This window comes from Amblyraja radiata, chromosome 8, assembly GCF_010909765.2.
Source record: "Amblyraja radiata isolate CabotCenter1 chromosome 8, sAmbRad1.1.pri, whole genome shotgun sequence".
Taxonomy (NCBI): Eukaryota; Metazoa; Chordata; class Chondrichthyes; order Rajiformes; family Rajidae; genus Amblyraja; species Amblyraja radiata.
In genome coordinates this window covers 56,248,990-56,263,330 of record NC_045963.1, presented here as the reverse complement: position 1 = coordinate 56,263,330, position 14,341 = coordinate 56,248,990, and the positions used below count along the sequence as shown (strand labels likewise).

The following is a 14,341-nucleotide window of genomic DNA, read 5'->3' as shown; positions in this document are numbered from 1 at the left end:
GAAGTAGCAGAAATTGGCACAGCAGTATTTCAGTTTGCTCATTGCAGCACCATGATATATTAAATACTTTTTGCCATCCAGGATCTGAGTTGGTTGCTTCATCCACAGCACACCTTATGCATAACAAAAAAAGTGGGGGGGGGGCTTATTATTTCTGTGCTTCTGTGTCATTGAGCGCAGTTGGCCGTGAAATGAATGCAGTCTTGCATGCTGTATCTATGAAACCCTGGTCAAATATATTTTTAGCAAAGTGGTGATCAACTGATCACAGTTCGCCATTTAGCAAATAGACATATCTGTACTTGAACATTGCTACCCATCTGTAGTGTGAGGCTCATCCCCATGCATTGAACAACTGCATTTGTTAGTTCTATGTTGATTCTGTTACTGAGAACAGTGACATTCTGTGGAAGAATTCCAAAGCTGATGGGAGTACATCCAGTTCTCAGTTATGCAAGTTTAATTGGACGTTTGGGCTAACATAAGAGTTTTTTTTTGAAGTATTGTCAAAAGTATATATTTTTCTGCTGTACTCTGCTCGGGTGACATTAACCAAAAGCTTTGATATAGGCCATTGACCTCTTGTCTTCATGCTAACTTCTGGAATTCTAATTTTTCTCTTTTCCAGTACTCTCTAATAACAAATCTTGCAGCAAATTTGTTGGTGATTATTATTGATTACAAAATGTAGGGAGTAGGTTTACTGATTTTCAAACTTGCTCTGAATTATTGACAAAAGAGATGCTGATGAGAATGTGCATGCTACAGACCAATGCAAAGTAGCCACATCTCGGCTGTACATCTATTTACCTGTTGATCAGTATTCCTTATCGACCATTTCCCATTTCCCATGCTGCATGGTTTTTCCAGCCTTGGATTCTTGCCAGAAAGCAAGTTTCATGAACTCTGGAAATGTTTCTTTCTTTGACTGAACAGTTGTTACATAAACCTACATGGTGACTGATTGGAATCGGGCTGTGAACTAACAGAAGTGGAATAAGCCTGTAATACTTAATCCTGACCTTCTCTGGAACCTAAATGTGCATTTGTTTTGCAGCTCCCTGGATAAATTTGGTGCTGCAATGGCCAGTTTACTGAATTTTATTCTTAAGTGTTACGATCGTTGTAGATACCACCTGTGTCTCATCTCATAAGATCTCAGATATGCATCATTTGCAAACTTAAAAAGATGTGAAGATTAAGATCAGTAATCACATGTATGGTTGAAGTGAAGAGATGGGGGGAACCTGGGTAGGGAGTTGCTGTGAGCTGGAACTCAATGGGACATGAGTCGGTAACGGGGACATTCTGCGGTGAGAAGGATGTAAAGATTCTGAGAGAACACAAAGGTGATGCAGATCATAGGATGAGGCATGGTTATGTAGTAGGAAAGTAATTGTATGCATTACATAATATATTTCTGTTACTTTATGATGAGCTGCCTTTTATATACATCTCACTAAATTTTATTTTCCAGTGTTCCTCCAAGAAAGTTTTATTTGCTGGTCCACATTTGTTTCTATAAATAATGCATAATTTCTCTTCATTTTAGAGATGGATTTGAAAACCAAATGTATTGTGGATGTTGAAGGCAATCAGACCATCATATCTCAGGCCAATGCAAACCTCAGTAAAGGAGATGCCAGGTAAACTGTCCTGCACTTTGCATGCTGGTGATTCTTTTGCGATGTCTTGCATCTTGGAAGAGACTGTTGAGTACCCAGCATACGATACATACCAACTTTTGAAATATCATTCTATGTAATGCATACATCACCATAATTCTCAGTATGAAATGCTATTAATTCTGAATCTAAGCATGTTAACATACACTGATGGCTGCCTGTAGGTGAACAAATGTTATGTCTGTGATGGATTAATTTAGCTGTATGTTTTCTTGCAATTTCTTTCGAGTTTTATAAGTTGTGAGAAGGTTATTAAAAAGCAAGAGGGTGCAGAACATCACCGTTAAACATTGCATCTCCTATTTCAACGACCAGAGAAAAAAACATGTTTGTACTTTTAAAGAAGTGTCATCTTTACGATATAATTCAAAATTTTGCATCAATAGATCCATAATATGAACCCCCTTCAGTATTACCATTGTTGTATTTGTTCAACTCTTTTCACATTTCCTTAGTAATTGAAGCTGCCCAGATTTGTGTGCAGCAAGGACCTAGTCAACATTAAGGCATGGACTGATAACCGACAAGTAATGTTGCCACCACAGAAGTTGCAGGTAATCACCTAACCTGGACATTCAATGACCATCACAGAGTCCCCCACCATTAATACATTGGAGCGAGGGGTCACCACTGACCAGAAATTCAATTGGACCAGTGATGGGAATACCAGAACACTTTGAAGTTTGTATTCTGCAGTGAATGACTTGCGCCCTGACATCCCGGCCCTTTGACCGTATTATCAGGAACACACACTTGCCTGGATAGGTATAGCACCAATATCTCTCAAAAGGCTCAACTCTACTCAGGAGACAGCAGCTCATCGATTGGTATCAAACTCTAAACATTTATTCCCCCCGCCACTCTGCAGTGGCAGCAGTCTGTAAATGTTCTGCAGTTACTCACTATAATCCATGGGAACACCACCATCTGCAGGTTGCGTGATATTCTGACTTGGAAACATATTAAGAGTCGTTCATTATCACTGCGTCTAAATCCTGGAACTCCTTGCCCAAAATCACTGTGGGCATACTTTCACCTGAAGAGCTGCAGATGTTCAAGAAAATTGCTCACCATCATTTTCACAAGGTCCATTTAAGGATGGGCAATAAATGCTGGTCTTCCAGGTGATGCCCTTATACCAAAATGAATGACATTTCTTTCTGCAGTTGTACAGAGCCCTAGTGAGACCACACCTGGAGTATTGTGTGCAGTTTTGGTCCCCTAATTTGAGGAAGGACATTCTTGCTATTGAGTGAGTGCAGCGTAGGTTTACAAGGTTAATTCCCGGGATGGCGGGACTGTCATATTCTGAGAGAATGGAGCAGCTGGGCTTGTACACTCTAGAGTTTAGAAGGATGAGTGGGGATCTCATTGAAACATATCAGATTGTTAAGGGCTTGGACACACTAGAGGCAGGAAACATGTTCCCAATGTTGGGGGAGACCAGAACCAGTGGCCACAGTTTAAGAATAAGGAGTAAGCCATTTAGAACGGAGACGAGGAAACACTTTTTCTCACAGAGAGTGGTGAGTCTGGAATTCTGTGGAATTCTCTGCCTCAAATGCCGGAGTATATCTCTGCCAAAAATGCCGGAGTATATCAGCGAGTCAGATGTAATTTCTGGACATGGATAGGTGGTGTTGGAGGCAGGTTCTCTGGATGCTTTCAAGAGAGAGCTAGATAGGGCTCTTAAAAATAGCGGAGTCAGGGGATATGGGGAGAAGGCAGGAACGGGGTACTAATTTGGGATGATTAGCCATGATCACATTCAATGGCGGTGCTGGCTCGAAGGGCCGAATGGCCTACTCTTGCACCTATTGTCTATTGTCTATTGAAATAAAAATGAATTCCTGGTATACTATTCCTGGTTTACTGTATACTATTGAGCAAGGAATTCCCTGTGTGAACAAAACAAAAATGCCGGAGTATATCAGCGAGTCAGATGTAATTTCTGGACATGGATAGGTGGTGTTTTGGGTTGAGACACTTTTTGCAGACTGTTTGTTGTAGGGGGGAGAGACCTGTAAAAGATGTGAGGTGAGGACAAAGCCTGGTTAGTGATAGATAGATACAGCTGCAAGGGGTTTGAATTATGAATTGTTGGATAAAGGCTGGAGATAAAAAAATAAGATATAAGGACGGAGGATGATTAAAAAATAAGATAAAAGGGTGGAGGATGAGGAGAGATGAAACGTGAAGCTCAAGGAAGGGTTATATGTGGAAGCAGGATAGTGGGAGAAATGGTAACACATCAGTGGGGAACAGTGGGGAAAGAAGGTGGGTTACTTAAAATTGAAGAATTCAGCGTTCCTCATGTTGGGTTGTAAGCTGCACAAGTGTAATACGAAGTGCTGTTCCTTCAGTTTGTATGTTGCTTCACTCTGACTATGGAGGAAGCTCTGTGGAAAAAGGTCAGTATGGGAAGGGGAGTTAAAATGGTTAGGAACCAGGAGATCCAGCAGGACTAAGTGGACATAGCTCATGTTCAGCTAAACGGTCGCCTAGTCTACACTTGGTGTTGCACCAAATGCAGTAGATTAGGTTTGAGGAGGTGCATGTGAACCTCTGTCTCACATGGAAGGGCTGCTGGGGTCTCGGGCTGATGGTGAGGGAGGGGGTATATGGTCGGATGTTACATCTCTTGCTGTTGCAGGAGAAATATCCTGGGGAGGGGTGGTTTGGGGAAGGAAGTGGTTAACAAAGGAGTTGCTGATGAAGTGGCCTCTACAGAAAGTGCAAAGGGGAGGGGATGCAAAGATATGACTGGTGATGGGATCACTTTGAAGATGGCGGAAATATTGGAGAATGATTTGTTGGAGGCGGATGGTGTAGAGGTGAAAGATAAGGACCAGGGGAACGCTATCCTTCTGAACTGTGGGGGAAGAGGAGAGAGACCAGAACTATGGAACACAGGAGATACGGGTGAGGGATACATCTACAATAGCAGGGTGGACACTATGTTTATGAAACAAAAAAGGACAGGTGTCCAAGAGTCTCATCTTAGAAGCAGATGTGGCAGAGACTGAAATTCTGAGTAGGGGATGGAGTCTTTGCAGGATGGGAGGAGGTGCAGTTGAGATAACTGTGAGAGTCAGTGTGGAACAATACTCTGCACTGTGAACAGGAAGAGCACTGACATTTGGTGTTAGAGAATTCTGCAATTGTCTAACCCAAATGAATGTGAAATAAATTGTGTGAAATTAAATAATGTGTGAACAACTTAAACACCAGAATTAGGAGTCACCTTAGAATTTACATTGTGCTTTTGTTTGTTTTCTTTTGGATTTTTGGTTACATCTCTAATTAAAAAATGTGTTCGTTATCTAATTATTATTACTGATAATATATCAAAATATTTATAGCATATTTATGTGTGATAGTATTGCTGTTGATTCAGCAACTTCCATGCTTCTAGATTATTGCTTGGCATGTTGACTGGTGTGTTTCGTAACCCAATCCTTTTCACTCCTGTCTGCGTGCTCAGCATATCCTTTGGGGCTCAGGGAGGCAGTGATATCCAGCTAGAGATTGATCATCATTGCTTGCAGATACACATGAGAATGTAATTGTTTTGGTTCCGTCTCCCTATGGAAAGACACTTTGATGTAACTGAGCTTACAAAATGGCTGGTGAAGCCTTTTAAGACCACTCCATTTGCTTGTACTTTATGGTAGGGGTCGGAGAAATTCTGATGGGGTTGTCCCACTGGGCTGCCCCAAAATCACTTTAGCGGTAAAAGGTTGGAGCAGACATAAAAATATGAATGACATGAGGCAAACATTGGTAAAGTAGTATAATATTTTATTAAAACACTCTGAGATATTGTTGCATTTGTCATTTTTGATTTCACACCTTCTGGTTACAGTGCTTGCTAATAGTCTTGAGTATAGCCTTTTTTCTCTGCAAAACTAATCCACACATGTGACCTTTCTAATTAGGATTGTCACTGAGAGTGCAATAATAGTTGATCTCCAGCACAATATTTTTTTTGTACATGATATCTAGTGTTGGCTTTGAAGGGAGTCTCCTGATCTGAAGGCGTTGAGAAGATCGCCTTCAACGAGCTTCTCAACGCCTTGTCAGACTCATTGTTGGAATGGTTTTATTTTAATAAAAAATAATTTTGTAAGTGGCATACATTGGTAAGAGTATTCCAAAATTCAAACAATATGTGATAAAATATAGCGCCCAGTGGCAATTAAAATTGCCGTTATTGGTTGTTAAATATGGTCATTGATTCACTCTTTCCACTGCAGACTGGAAGCACTGAATATTGTGCCAATTTTATATTAAAACAGTTTGCAGCAAATCATGCTGGTTTGCATTACCAGATTCTGTTTATAATTTCCTGTTTGGATCTTGTTTTTCAAAGGTACTCTTTATTAGACAGCCAAAGGCCACACTGAAAGTGGTAGTGAATTTTATCCATTATGCATGTCTTCATTGAGAGATGGCTCCCAAACATGTGATTGCGTCACGTCTCTCCAGGAGCTTGTTGTGGGACAGTCTGTTGTACAGCAGGGACATGTTGGTGGAGGACTTTTTTGATTTGCTGTTAAATGCAAGTGCATTCTCTTGTATGGTTCAGCGAATGAGTTGACCATTAATTGGAGCATTGTTTTTATGCGTTTGAAACATTAATTGATGTAAAATTGGTTATACTGGGGTGGTGACGTAGATTGATCAGAATCCAAATTTATTCTGTAGATTAGCTTCACTCTAATCGGAAATTTGTGATGAGGTTGTGGCGTCAGCTGATAGTCAGACCACTTACGGTCGTACCCTCGTCAGTGGTTACGAGGGCTATCACGTGACGTCAATGGTTATGGGGAGATCTCACCTGGAGATCATGAGTCGACAGGTAGCTGAGCTCGTCAACACCCTCGCTCAGCAGCAGCAGCCACGACACAGTATGTTAGAGGACCAAACTTGCATGTACACCAATCATGTAATGTCTGAATAAAGCAAATGTTTGTTCACCACGTTTGGTACCGCTACAAGGTGTAACATTATGATGCGAACAGGATTACAATCGTAGCAGAAAGCTCAAGGTCTATCATGTGGTAAAAGAAAAGGAGGGGACATGAGCTGCTTGATAAGGCAGAGGAGGCAGTTTTATCAGCATATATCTACTTCCTAAATTATTTGTTGCTTCTGCATGCTATCTTTCGGCGATGTGTGTCCATTTCAGGAGTCTAGTGTCGGGTATTCAAACAATGTAGCCTATGCTTTGGAACCCACTGACTGTAAGTAGTGCTGGGGATGCTGACATGGAGGTCTATGGATCCCATATTGGCCTTATCAGCCACCTCAGATGCCACAGAAATTGAATGGAGGCAGGTCGTCCTCAACATCTGGAGATTGAATAAGTAGAAGAAAATGTAACCAGTGGAAGTTGATTTGCCCATCTGTTCACTAAACCATGAATTGGTCATGGCCTAGAGGGCCAGGACCATTTTTAACTTGTTGCCAGTGTTACTTAGTATTTATAGTATGAATGACTACTGTGCAAAGTATCTCTTCCAATTTGTTTTCTTTAAATGTTTCCATTTTACTTCCTACAGTTCCTTTCCTAATTTTGAAGATCAACCTGTTTGGGATTAATGTAATTGGGTGCTTGATGATCAGCGTGGAATCATTGGGCTAAAGGGACTATTTCCTTTATCTCTCTCCGTCTGCCTATTTTCAACAGGGATGGGGAAGGAATCGTCGGGGGGGGGGGGGGGGGGAGGGGGGGGGGGGGGGGGGGGGGGGGGGGGTATTATTGAATAAGAAAGACAGACAAAAATATAACATGGGAATAAATTAATGACTTTGCAGATTGGCATGATTCTAACATATACTTCAATATCAGTATTTGTGCTGTGATACATTTCGGTGTGAATATAAGAGTCCACATACTTATTGGAAGTAGCATTCAGAAGCAGAAGGATATTCAAGTATGTACCCAGATTATTAAATTCAGTGATGCAATTTGTCAAGGCATAATAAAACCAACTGAACATCTGCCTTGAAGTAGTTGGTTTCCATGCCAGGAGATACACTTGAATTTGGTGTGTAGATTATTTTATGAGAAACAGAATGTAAAAAACACAGAAGTCCAAAGAGAAATTGAATTTGACTGGATTAAGGAGACCTCTGACAAATGACGACTGTGTAAGAAGTCTACCCTTGAAAAAATCATTAACATTTTTACAATAACACAAGACTGAATTGTAGAAATGTGAAATTACTTTCCTGTTTCTTCCTTTCCGTCCCCCACCACACCAGATGCCGTGGAAGGTATAATCATCAAAAGAACTGCATTTCGGTCACGCTGCTAACTAGAAATCAGTTAGCTAATGGCAATAAATCACCATTTGTGCTATATCTGGCGCTAAAGTATGTCCTATGACCCTTTTCAGCAACAATGTAATAGCATCCAGTACTTAAGGAGGAGCCATCTTGGTGAACGGCTGCTAGCAGCAGCCGTCCGTCTTAAATTCGTTTTTTTTTTAGTTTTTAGTGAGTCCTGTTTTTTTGTTTGTAGGGGATATGGTCTTTTAATGTGGGGGGGTAGGTGTTACTTTATTTATAGGTCCCTACCTGGTCGGTGTGGCAGCCTTTTTTCCGGGCTGCCCGTCGACCCGTCGGCGTGGCCTACCAGCGGGCTTGGAGCGCCGTTTCTTGGCGGGAACCACCCAGCACCTCGGCCTGCGTGGCGGCACTGCATTGGAGCGCTGGAGCGCTGGAGCGGAGCGGGCGATGCCTTGCCTGGGTCGCCGCGCTGGAGCTCTGGCGAGCTGGACCGCCGTGAGCAACATCTCCGGGCTGCGGGTTTGCGGAGCGGAGAGGCGGCGTGCGTAGAGGCGGCAAGGCGGCAGTGACGAGAGCGGGCGCCGACTTTTTCATCTGGAGCCTAGGAGCGCCAAACCGGCGCGGCCTTGTCGGCTTCGGCAGCCGCGGGCTCCAACCAAGAAGCGGCCGTTCCAAGTGGCCCAGCCGCCGAAAGGACTCTCCCGACGCCGGGGCAAGACCACCCGGTGAGAACGGCCAGGGACATCGGGCCTCCGTAGAGGCAATTGCGGTGGCCCCAATAGGCCTGACTTTGGGGTGAACATGGGGTGGGGACTGGACATTGTGCCTTCCTCCACAGTGCTATCCACTGTGGGGGGATGATTTTTTTTTTGTCTAACTGTAGTCTTGTAGGTCTGTGTCCAAGATGGCTGCCGTGAAGGGAGAGTGGACGCTGGCACGAATTGGTTGCCGCTGCTCTCTCTTCACACTGTGTTTTTGATTTTCTGTTTTTGGATTGAATTCTGTTTTTAATTTGTGTCATTGTGATGTCTTTAATTACTTGTTTTACTCCGATTATATGTTTTTATTCCGATTACTATGTAAGGTGTCCTTGAGATTTTGTATGAAAGGCGCCCATTAAATATAAAATTTATTATTATTATTATTAAGTTGAAAAAAGGTTTAAAAAAATATCTTCTATCTTCAAAACATGTAAGTACTTGCTACTTATAGTACAACATTATTCTTGCAAGAATTTTTTAGTACTCTTAACATTTGGAAATTAATATGAAGGGAAAAAAACAGGTTAGATGAGATATGATTCTACATCTGTCAGACTAATGTAGTGACATGCTTTTTATGATATTTTTATTAGTGTAGAGATGTATAGAAGGCCACAAAGTGAAATGGAGTGGTTACATTTGAGCACTGTACCATTTTAAACAAAGGTACAAATGTAAAATTGATACCAGTTGTCTATAGGGCTAATATTAGGAAGCACTTTGCATATAGTGATAAATATTTAAAGTGGTTAGGTAGGCTAATGGATGCAATACCTTACAATCAATCAATCAATCAGGAAAATTATATAATGAGATTATTTTAAGTTCTATAGCACCTAGGGAAATTAATAATCTAATTCATATATATATTTTCTGATAGTTTTTTTTTGTTTGATAATGCGAATTATCAATGTTCTAAATTGTGTAGGCCATGAATAACAGGTTACTTTTATAGTACAATTGTACTACTTTTATATGATCTATAGAGGATGTTTGCATCAGGTTTTTCATTGTTCATCTTTAATAGAAAGATTAATTGAAAACTTACCGTTTGAAGTTTGATCTTTATTTTATGAGAAGTTGAAGTGAGGGATTACGTGAAGAGCCCGCCAGCCCGCATGCGCGTCAATCTTCAGAGCAACTGTATGAAACCACAGACTAGTTGCAGAACTTAAACTATAAAAAGATTAACGACCTTAGACTTACCGGATGATCTTTATGAGAATCAGGGTTGGGAGTGGAGGGCACGTAATCCGTCACTTCAACTCTCATAAAATAAAGATCAAACTTCAAACGGTAAGTTTTCGTTTGATCTTTCTATTTTATATCGAAGTCATGTGCGTGACTACGTGAAGCTTTCAAAGCTCTGTGGTTTCATGCAGTGAGCCAGTCTATATGTGGACACACTGCACCGATCAACCATACATACTTCATGGAAACATGATGTTAGTTCGCAACCATGTACATGCTTTAATAGAAACAATCCCTTTACATCAGGGATAAATACTCGTCTAATCAACACAACGTAAAATTCTATGAGCAAATAAACCAGGCCTGTTAATTGGTTTAGTGTAAAACTTCTGAAAAGTGCGCTCATCGGCCCATCCTGCTGTCGCAAGAATGTGATCCAGCGGAACCTCCATATTATTTGCTGCCGAGGTAGCTGCAGCCCTGGTAGAGTGAGACTTGAAAATATCACTATCCACTCCCGCATCTGCTAACACGCATTTTATCCACCTAAAAATGGTTTGCACCGTTACCCTTTTGTGTGGCTTTTTATAACTTATGAAGCCAGCCTGTTCGCTATCTCAAAGGTTTTTTGTAACCTCAATGTATTCCTTAACATAGGTAACCACACACAATCTTCGATCTGGTGTGTACGCCAACAGCTCCAATTTGTATCCCAAAGCACCTGACCTGCTCTGCTTTATTAATTCATCTATATAAAAGAGCACTTTTTTTGTTGGATATAACCGCGTTATCCAGTCGCAGTTTCTGCAAAGACTGAACTCGTTGTGCTGAGACTAGAGCCATAAGCATAACCAATTTGTGCGTGAGCTGGGCCAAAGATAACGGTGCGACTGGTGCCAAATTGCGAAGCAGCCTTAACACTATCTTAACATTCCATACCTCATGATATCTAGGCCTTGGAGGGTTTCTGTTAAAAACACCTTTCATGAATTTAGATACCAATGGGTGATTGTCCACAGTTTGATGTCCAGATCCGAGCACTAAATATGATGATAAGGCACTACGAGCAGTGTTAATAGCACTGTAACTTAACTCTTTTGCAAAATATAAAGTTGAAAGAAACTCCAACACATCGGCTATACCCCTATAAAGTAATTTATTTGTGCCTTCTCACAAAACTGCTCCCATTGTTTGATGTATGAGCAGTACTGCTTCCTTGTGCCATCTCGCCAAGCTGCAGTTATTACGTCAACCGTCCGGTTGGATAGTCCTAGCCCCACGAAAGGCCTTCTTAAATTTGATGCGATCATGCAAAGGATGAGGCTCCCGAGTGACAGGCTGAATTAACATATGCTTATGCCTGTGAACAACCATGGGCAGTTCCTTTAATAATCCCTTTAATAATGGAAACCATGGTTACGTAGGCCAATTAGGAGCTACTAAAATACCTGATGCATTGTCTTGCATTATCTTCTGCAAGCATCTTCCAATAAGGCAGAATGGAGGGAAGGCATAGAACAACATTCCCCCCCAGTCTATAGAAAATGCATCTACCGCTTCTGCCCCTGGGTCTGGTTGCCAGGCTATATATCGTGGCAATTAATTATTAAGTCTGGAATCAATGTCTGGTGTTCCATAACGAGCTATTATATTGTTGAATACTGCCTGATGCAACATCCATTCAGTTTGATCATTGAACATCCGCGATGTAGCATCTGCTACCATATTTTATCTGCCCGGCAAATGAGCAGCTGAAATCCAAATGCTCCTATCTATGCAGCAAGCCCAAATAACTTTTGCCAAAGCATCACAGGATAATGATCTACATCCACCCATGTGATTTACATATGTCACCGCTGTTGAGTTATCCAATTGTAGTCTAATATGCATACCATGTACCTTTCCACAATATGCTTTCAAGGCATGAAATGCTGCCAACGTTTCCAAATAATTGATGCCATATTTTTGACCAAGGCGTAACTCCTCCTTGTTCCATCTACCACCACAACTAGAGATGGTGTTAGTTGCACCCCATCCTAGTTCACTAGCATCACTCTGCAGTGTTGTTGTGGATTTACTTGGTAGAAAGCCGCCTGAACAATGATGAATATTCACATTCCACCATTGTAATTCAGCTTTTGACTGACAACAACTGCATAGGTCTGTCAAAATGACCTTTGTGCCTGATCCTTTTCACGCTCCAGATTACGATAATGCATAGGCCCATAACATGCGGCTGGGAAGGCAGCTACTATCTTGCCAATTACCCTTGCAACCTGGCGGATAGATGGCCTCTCATTAATCAGTAGATTTGAACAAGCCTCTACCAAATTTTGTTTTTTCTCCATGGGCAGGGTCACAGACATCTCTGCCGAATTGATGACAAGCCCTAAATAAGAAATAGATCTTGTCGGTATCAGCCTGGATTAAGCTGGATGAATGAGAAATCCCAATTTCGCAAAGATAAGTTTGGCAGCTGAAACAGCTAGCTTCCCGACTATCAGAATGTCATCTATATACCCAATAATAATAAGCCCCTCAGCTCTGAGTAGGACAAGCACTGGTTTAAGAAGTTTGGTAAATAGCTTAGGGGCTGCGCTCAAACCATTAGGTAAAACCTTAAATTGCCACAACTGCCCCAGCCAGCTAAACTTCAGATATTTCCTGGGATTCCTATGAATAGGAACCGAATAATATGCATCCTTAAGATCTATGGATGCCATAAAACAATGCTCAGTAATCAGTTTGGTGGTGTGGAAATTTTCCATTTTTAAATGTTTATACTGCACATAAGATTTGAAGCTCGCCAAATCAAGAATAATACGGCATCCTCCATTTTTCTTCTCCCTTGAGAATATGTTAGAGATATATTCCTCTTTCTCGTGGACTGACCGCTCAATCACTCCAATCAATTTATGCAATGCCTCTATCTCTGCTTGCATATCCAAAGTTTCCTTTTTGGAACGAATATACGCCGGTCTCGGCATATCTTGTCGAGGTGGAACCGTGTCAGCCAAGAACTCAATTTGGAACCCATTATGCTATGCAGTATAAACGGATCAGAGGTTATCTGTTGCCATTCATGTAAAAATGTCTTAACCTGCCACCAACATGAAATTCCTCCGCACACCCCATGTGACTGATGGATGCACATCCACCTACCTCAATGGTCATAGGAGGTTTATCACTAGGGCCAGCAGACCCTAAGTTTTGTTCGATCTCCTTCCCTTTGCTCTGATATCTTGACCCGCTGGGAACTGGGCTGATGCATCTTCCAAGACGGACGAGATGTTGCTGGGCCTAAAAAAGACCTCTGGCTGGGTCTAAATTGAGCAGACCTGGTATTCCCACCAGCCTCAGAGAACCGATTCCTGCTGGTTGTCACATAGGGGTGATATCGCCGGAGTAGAGGAGTCTTACCCATGTAGGGTGTTTTAACCATGCCAGCAGCAGCCTTCAATTCATCCTGCAAGTCTTTGACTTGCTTACACAAATCTTCTCCGAAGAGATATTTAGCAGGCTGAACATTACTGGCCCTGCATAAGTGTGCAAATTTAGGGTTTAATTCTGGCCTAATGCCATCTTTACGGAAGCAGTTTATCTCAAAATGAGTATTGCACAACAGTGCCATCGCATCCTGCTCCGTTCCGACAGCTGAGCCAAATCCACTGACCTAGCAAAGGCCGTAATTGGAGTCAGCTCTGTAAAAATCTCCGATACCCCCCTCATCAGAGTGGGAGGAATATTGCAACCCTGAGCCAGGTGTTGCCACTTTGTGTAATTAGTGAAATGTGGATAGAGTGATTAGTAAAGGACATGGGCTGCTAAGTATTAAAAAAAATGCAGAGTCTCTTGCCCAAAGTAGGGGAATCGAGAACGAGAGGAACAGATTTGTCGAGGCTGTGCAATGGTAGAAGACATTCAAGGATGTTGTCAAACCCTCAAAGATGGAACATACCTTATGACTTCTAAGAATCCCTGGACCATGACAACTAAAGTGGAGAAGGAGCTTTTGGGGTGGCATTGAAAAGCCTAGGCCCATGCATCAGAAATGTATGAAAACCCAGCATTAATGGCAGAGGGAGTCACTACCTCCCAAAATACTCAGCAGCCTTCACTTTAACCACCACCTGCCTCATTTGTGGATCCCACATTGGCAATATCAGTAACCTCAATTCATAGTATTGCAGTAGAAGCAAATCTTTAGTCCAAAGGATCACCCACAAAAAATATTATTTCCATACGTTGGTTGCATGGTTACATACAGCCACTCCCCAACTTGTGTAATAGGTGACTCGTGTAAACTTGCACTTACATGTGCAATTCTTTAAGTCTACTGACGCCCATGTAGTCTCTGTGTCGGAGCTCCCCCTTTGGCTCTGTGCCAGAGTTCTCCTCACGACCTCC

The 14,341-nt window shown here is 41.9% G+C and overlaps 1 protein-coding gene across 4 annotated transcripts in view; it reads left to right on the top strand.

The window, feature by feature from the left end:
* The window catches only part of kif13b (kinesin family member 13B), a 180,254-nt gene that overhangs the window by 35,143 nt on the left and 130,770 nt on the right, over positions 1-14,341 (top strand). For all 4 annotated transcript variants that reach the window (XM_033025958.1, XM_033025957.1, XM_033025959.1 and 1 more), the window contains exon 2: positions 1,553-1,646. In XM_033025958.1, the coding sequence (XP_032881849.1) occupies positions 1,553-1,646 (94 nt within the window). The remainder of the gene's footprint in view (positions 1-1,552; positions 1,647-14,341) is intronic.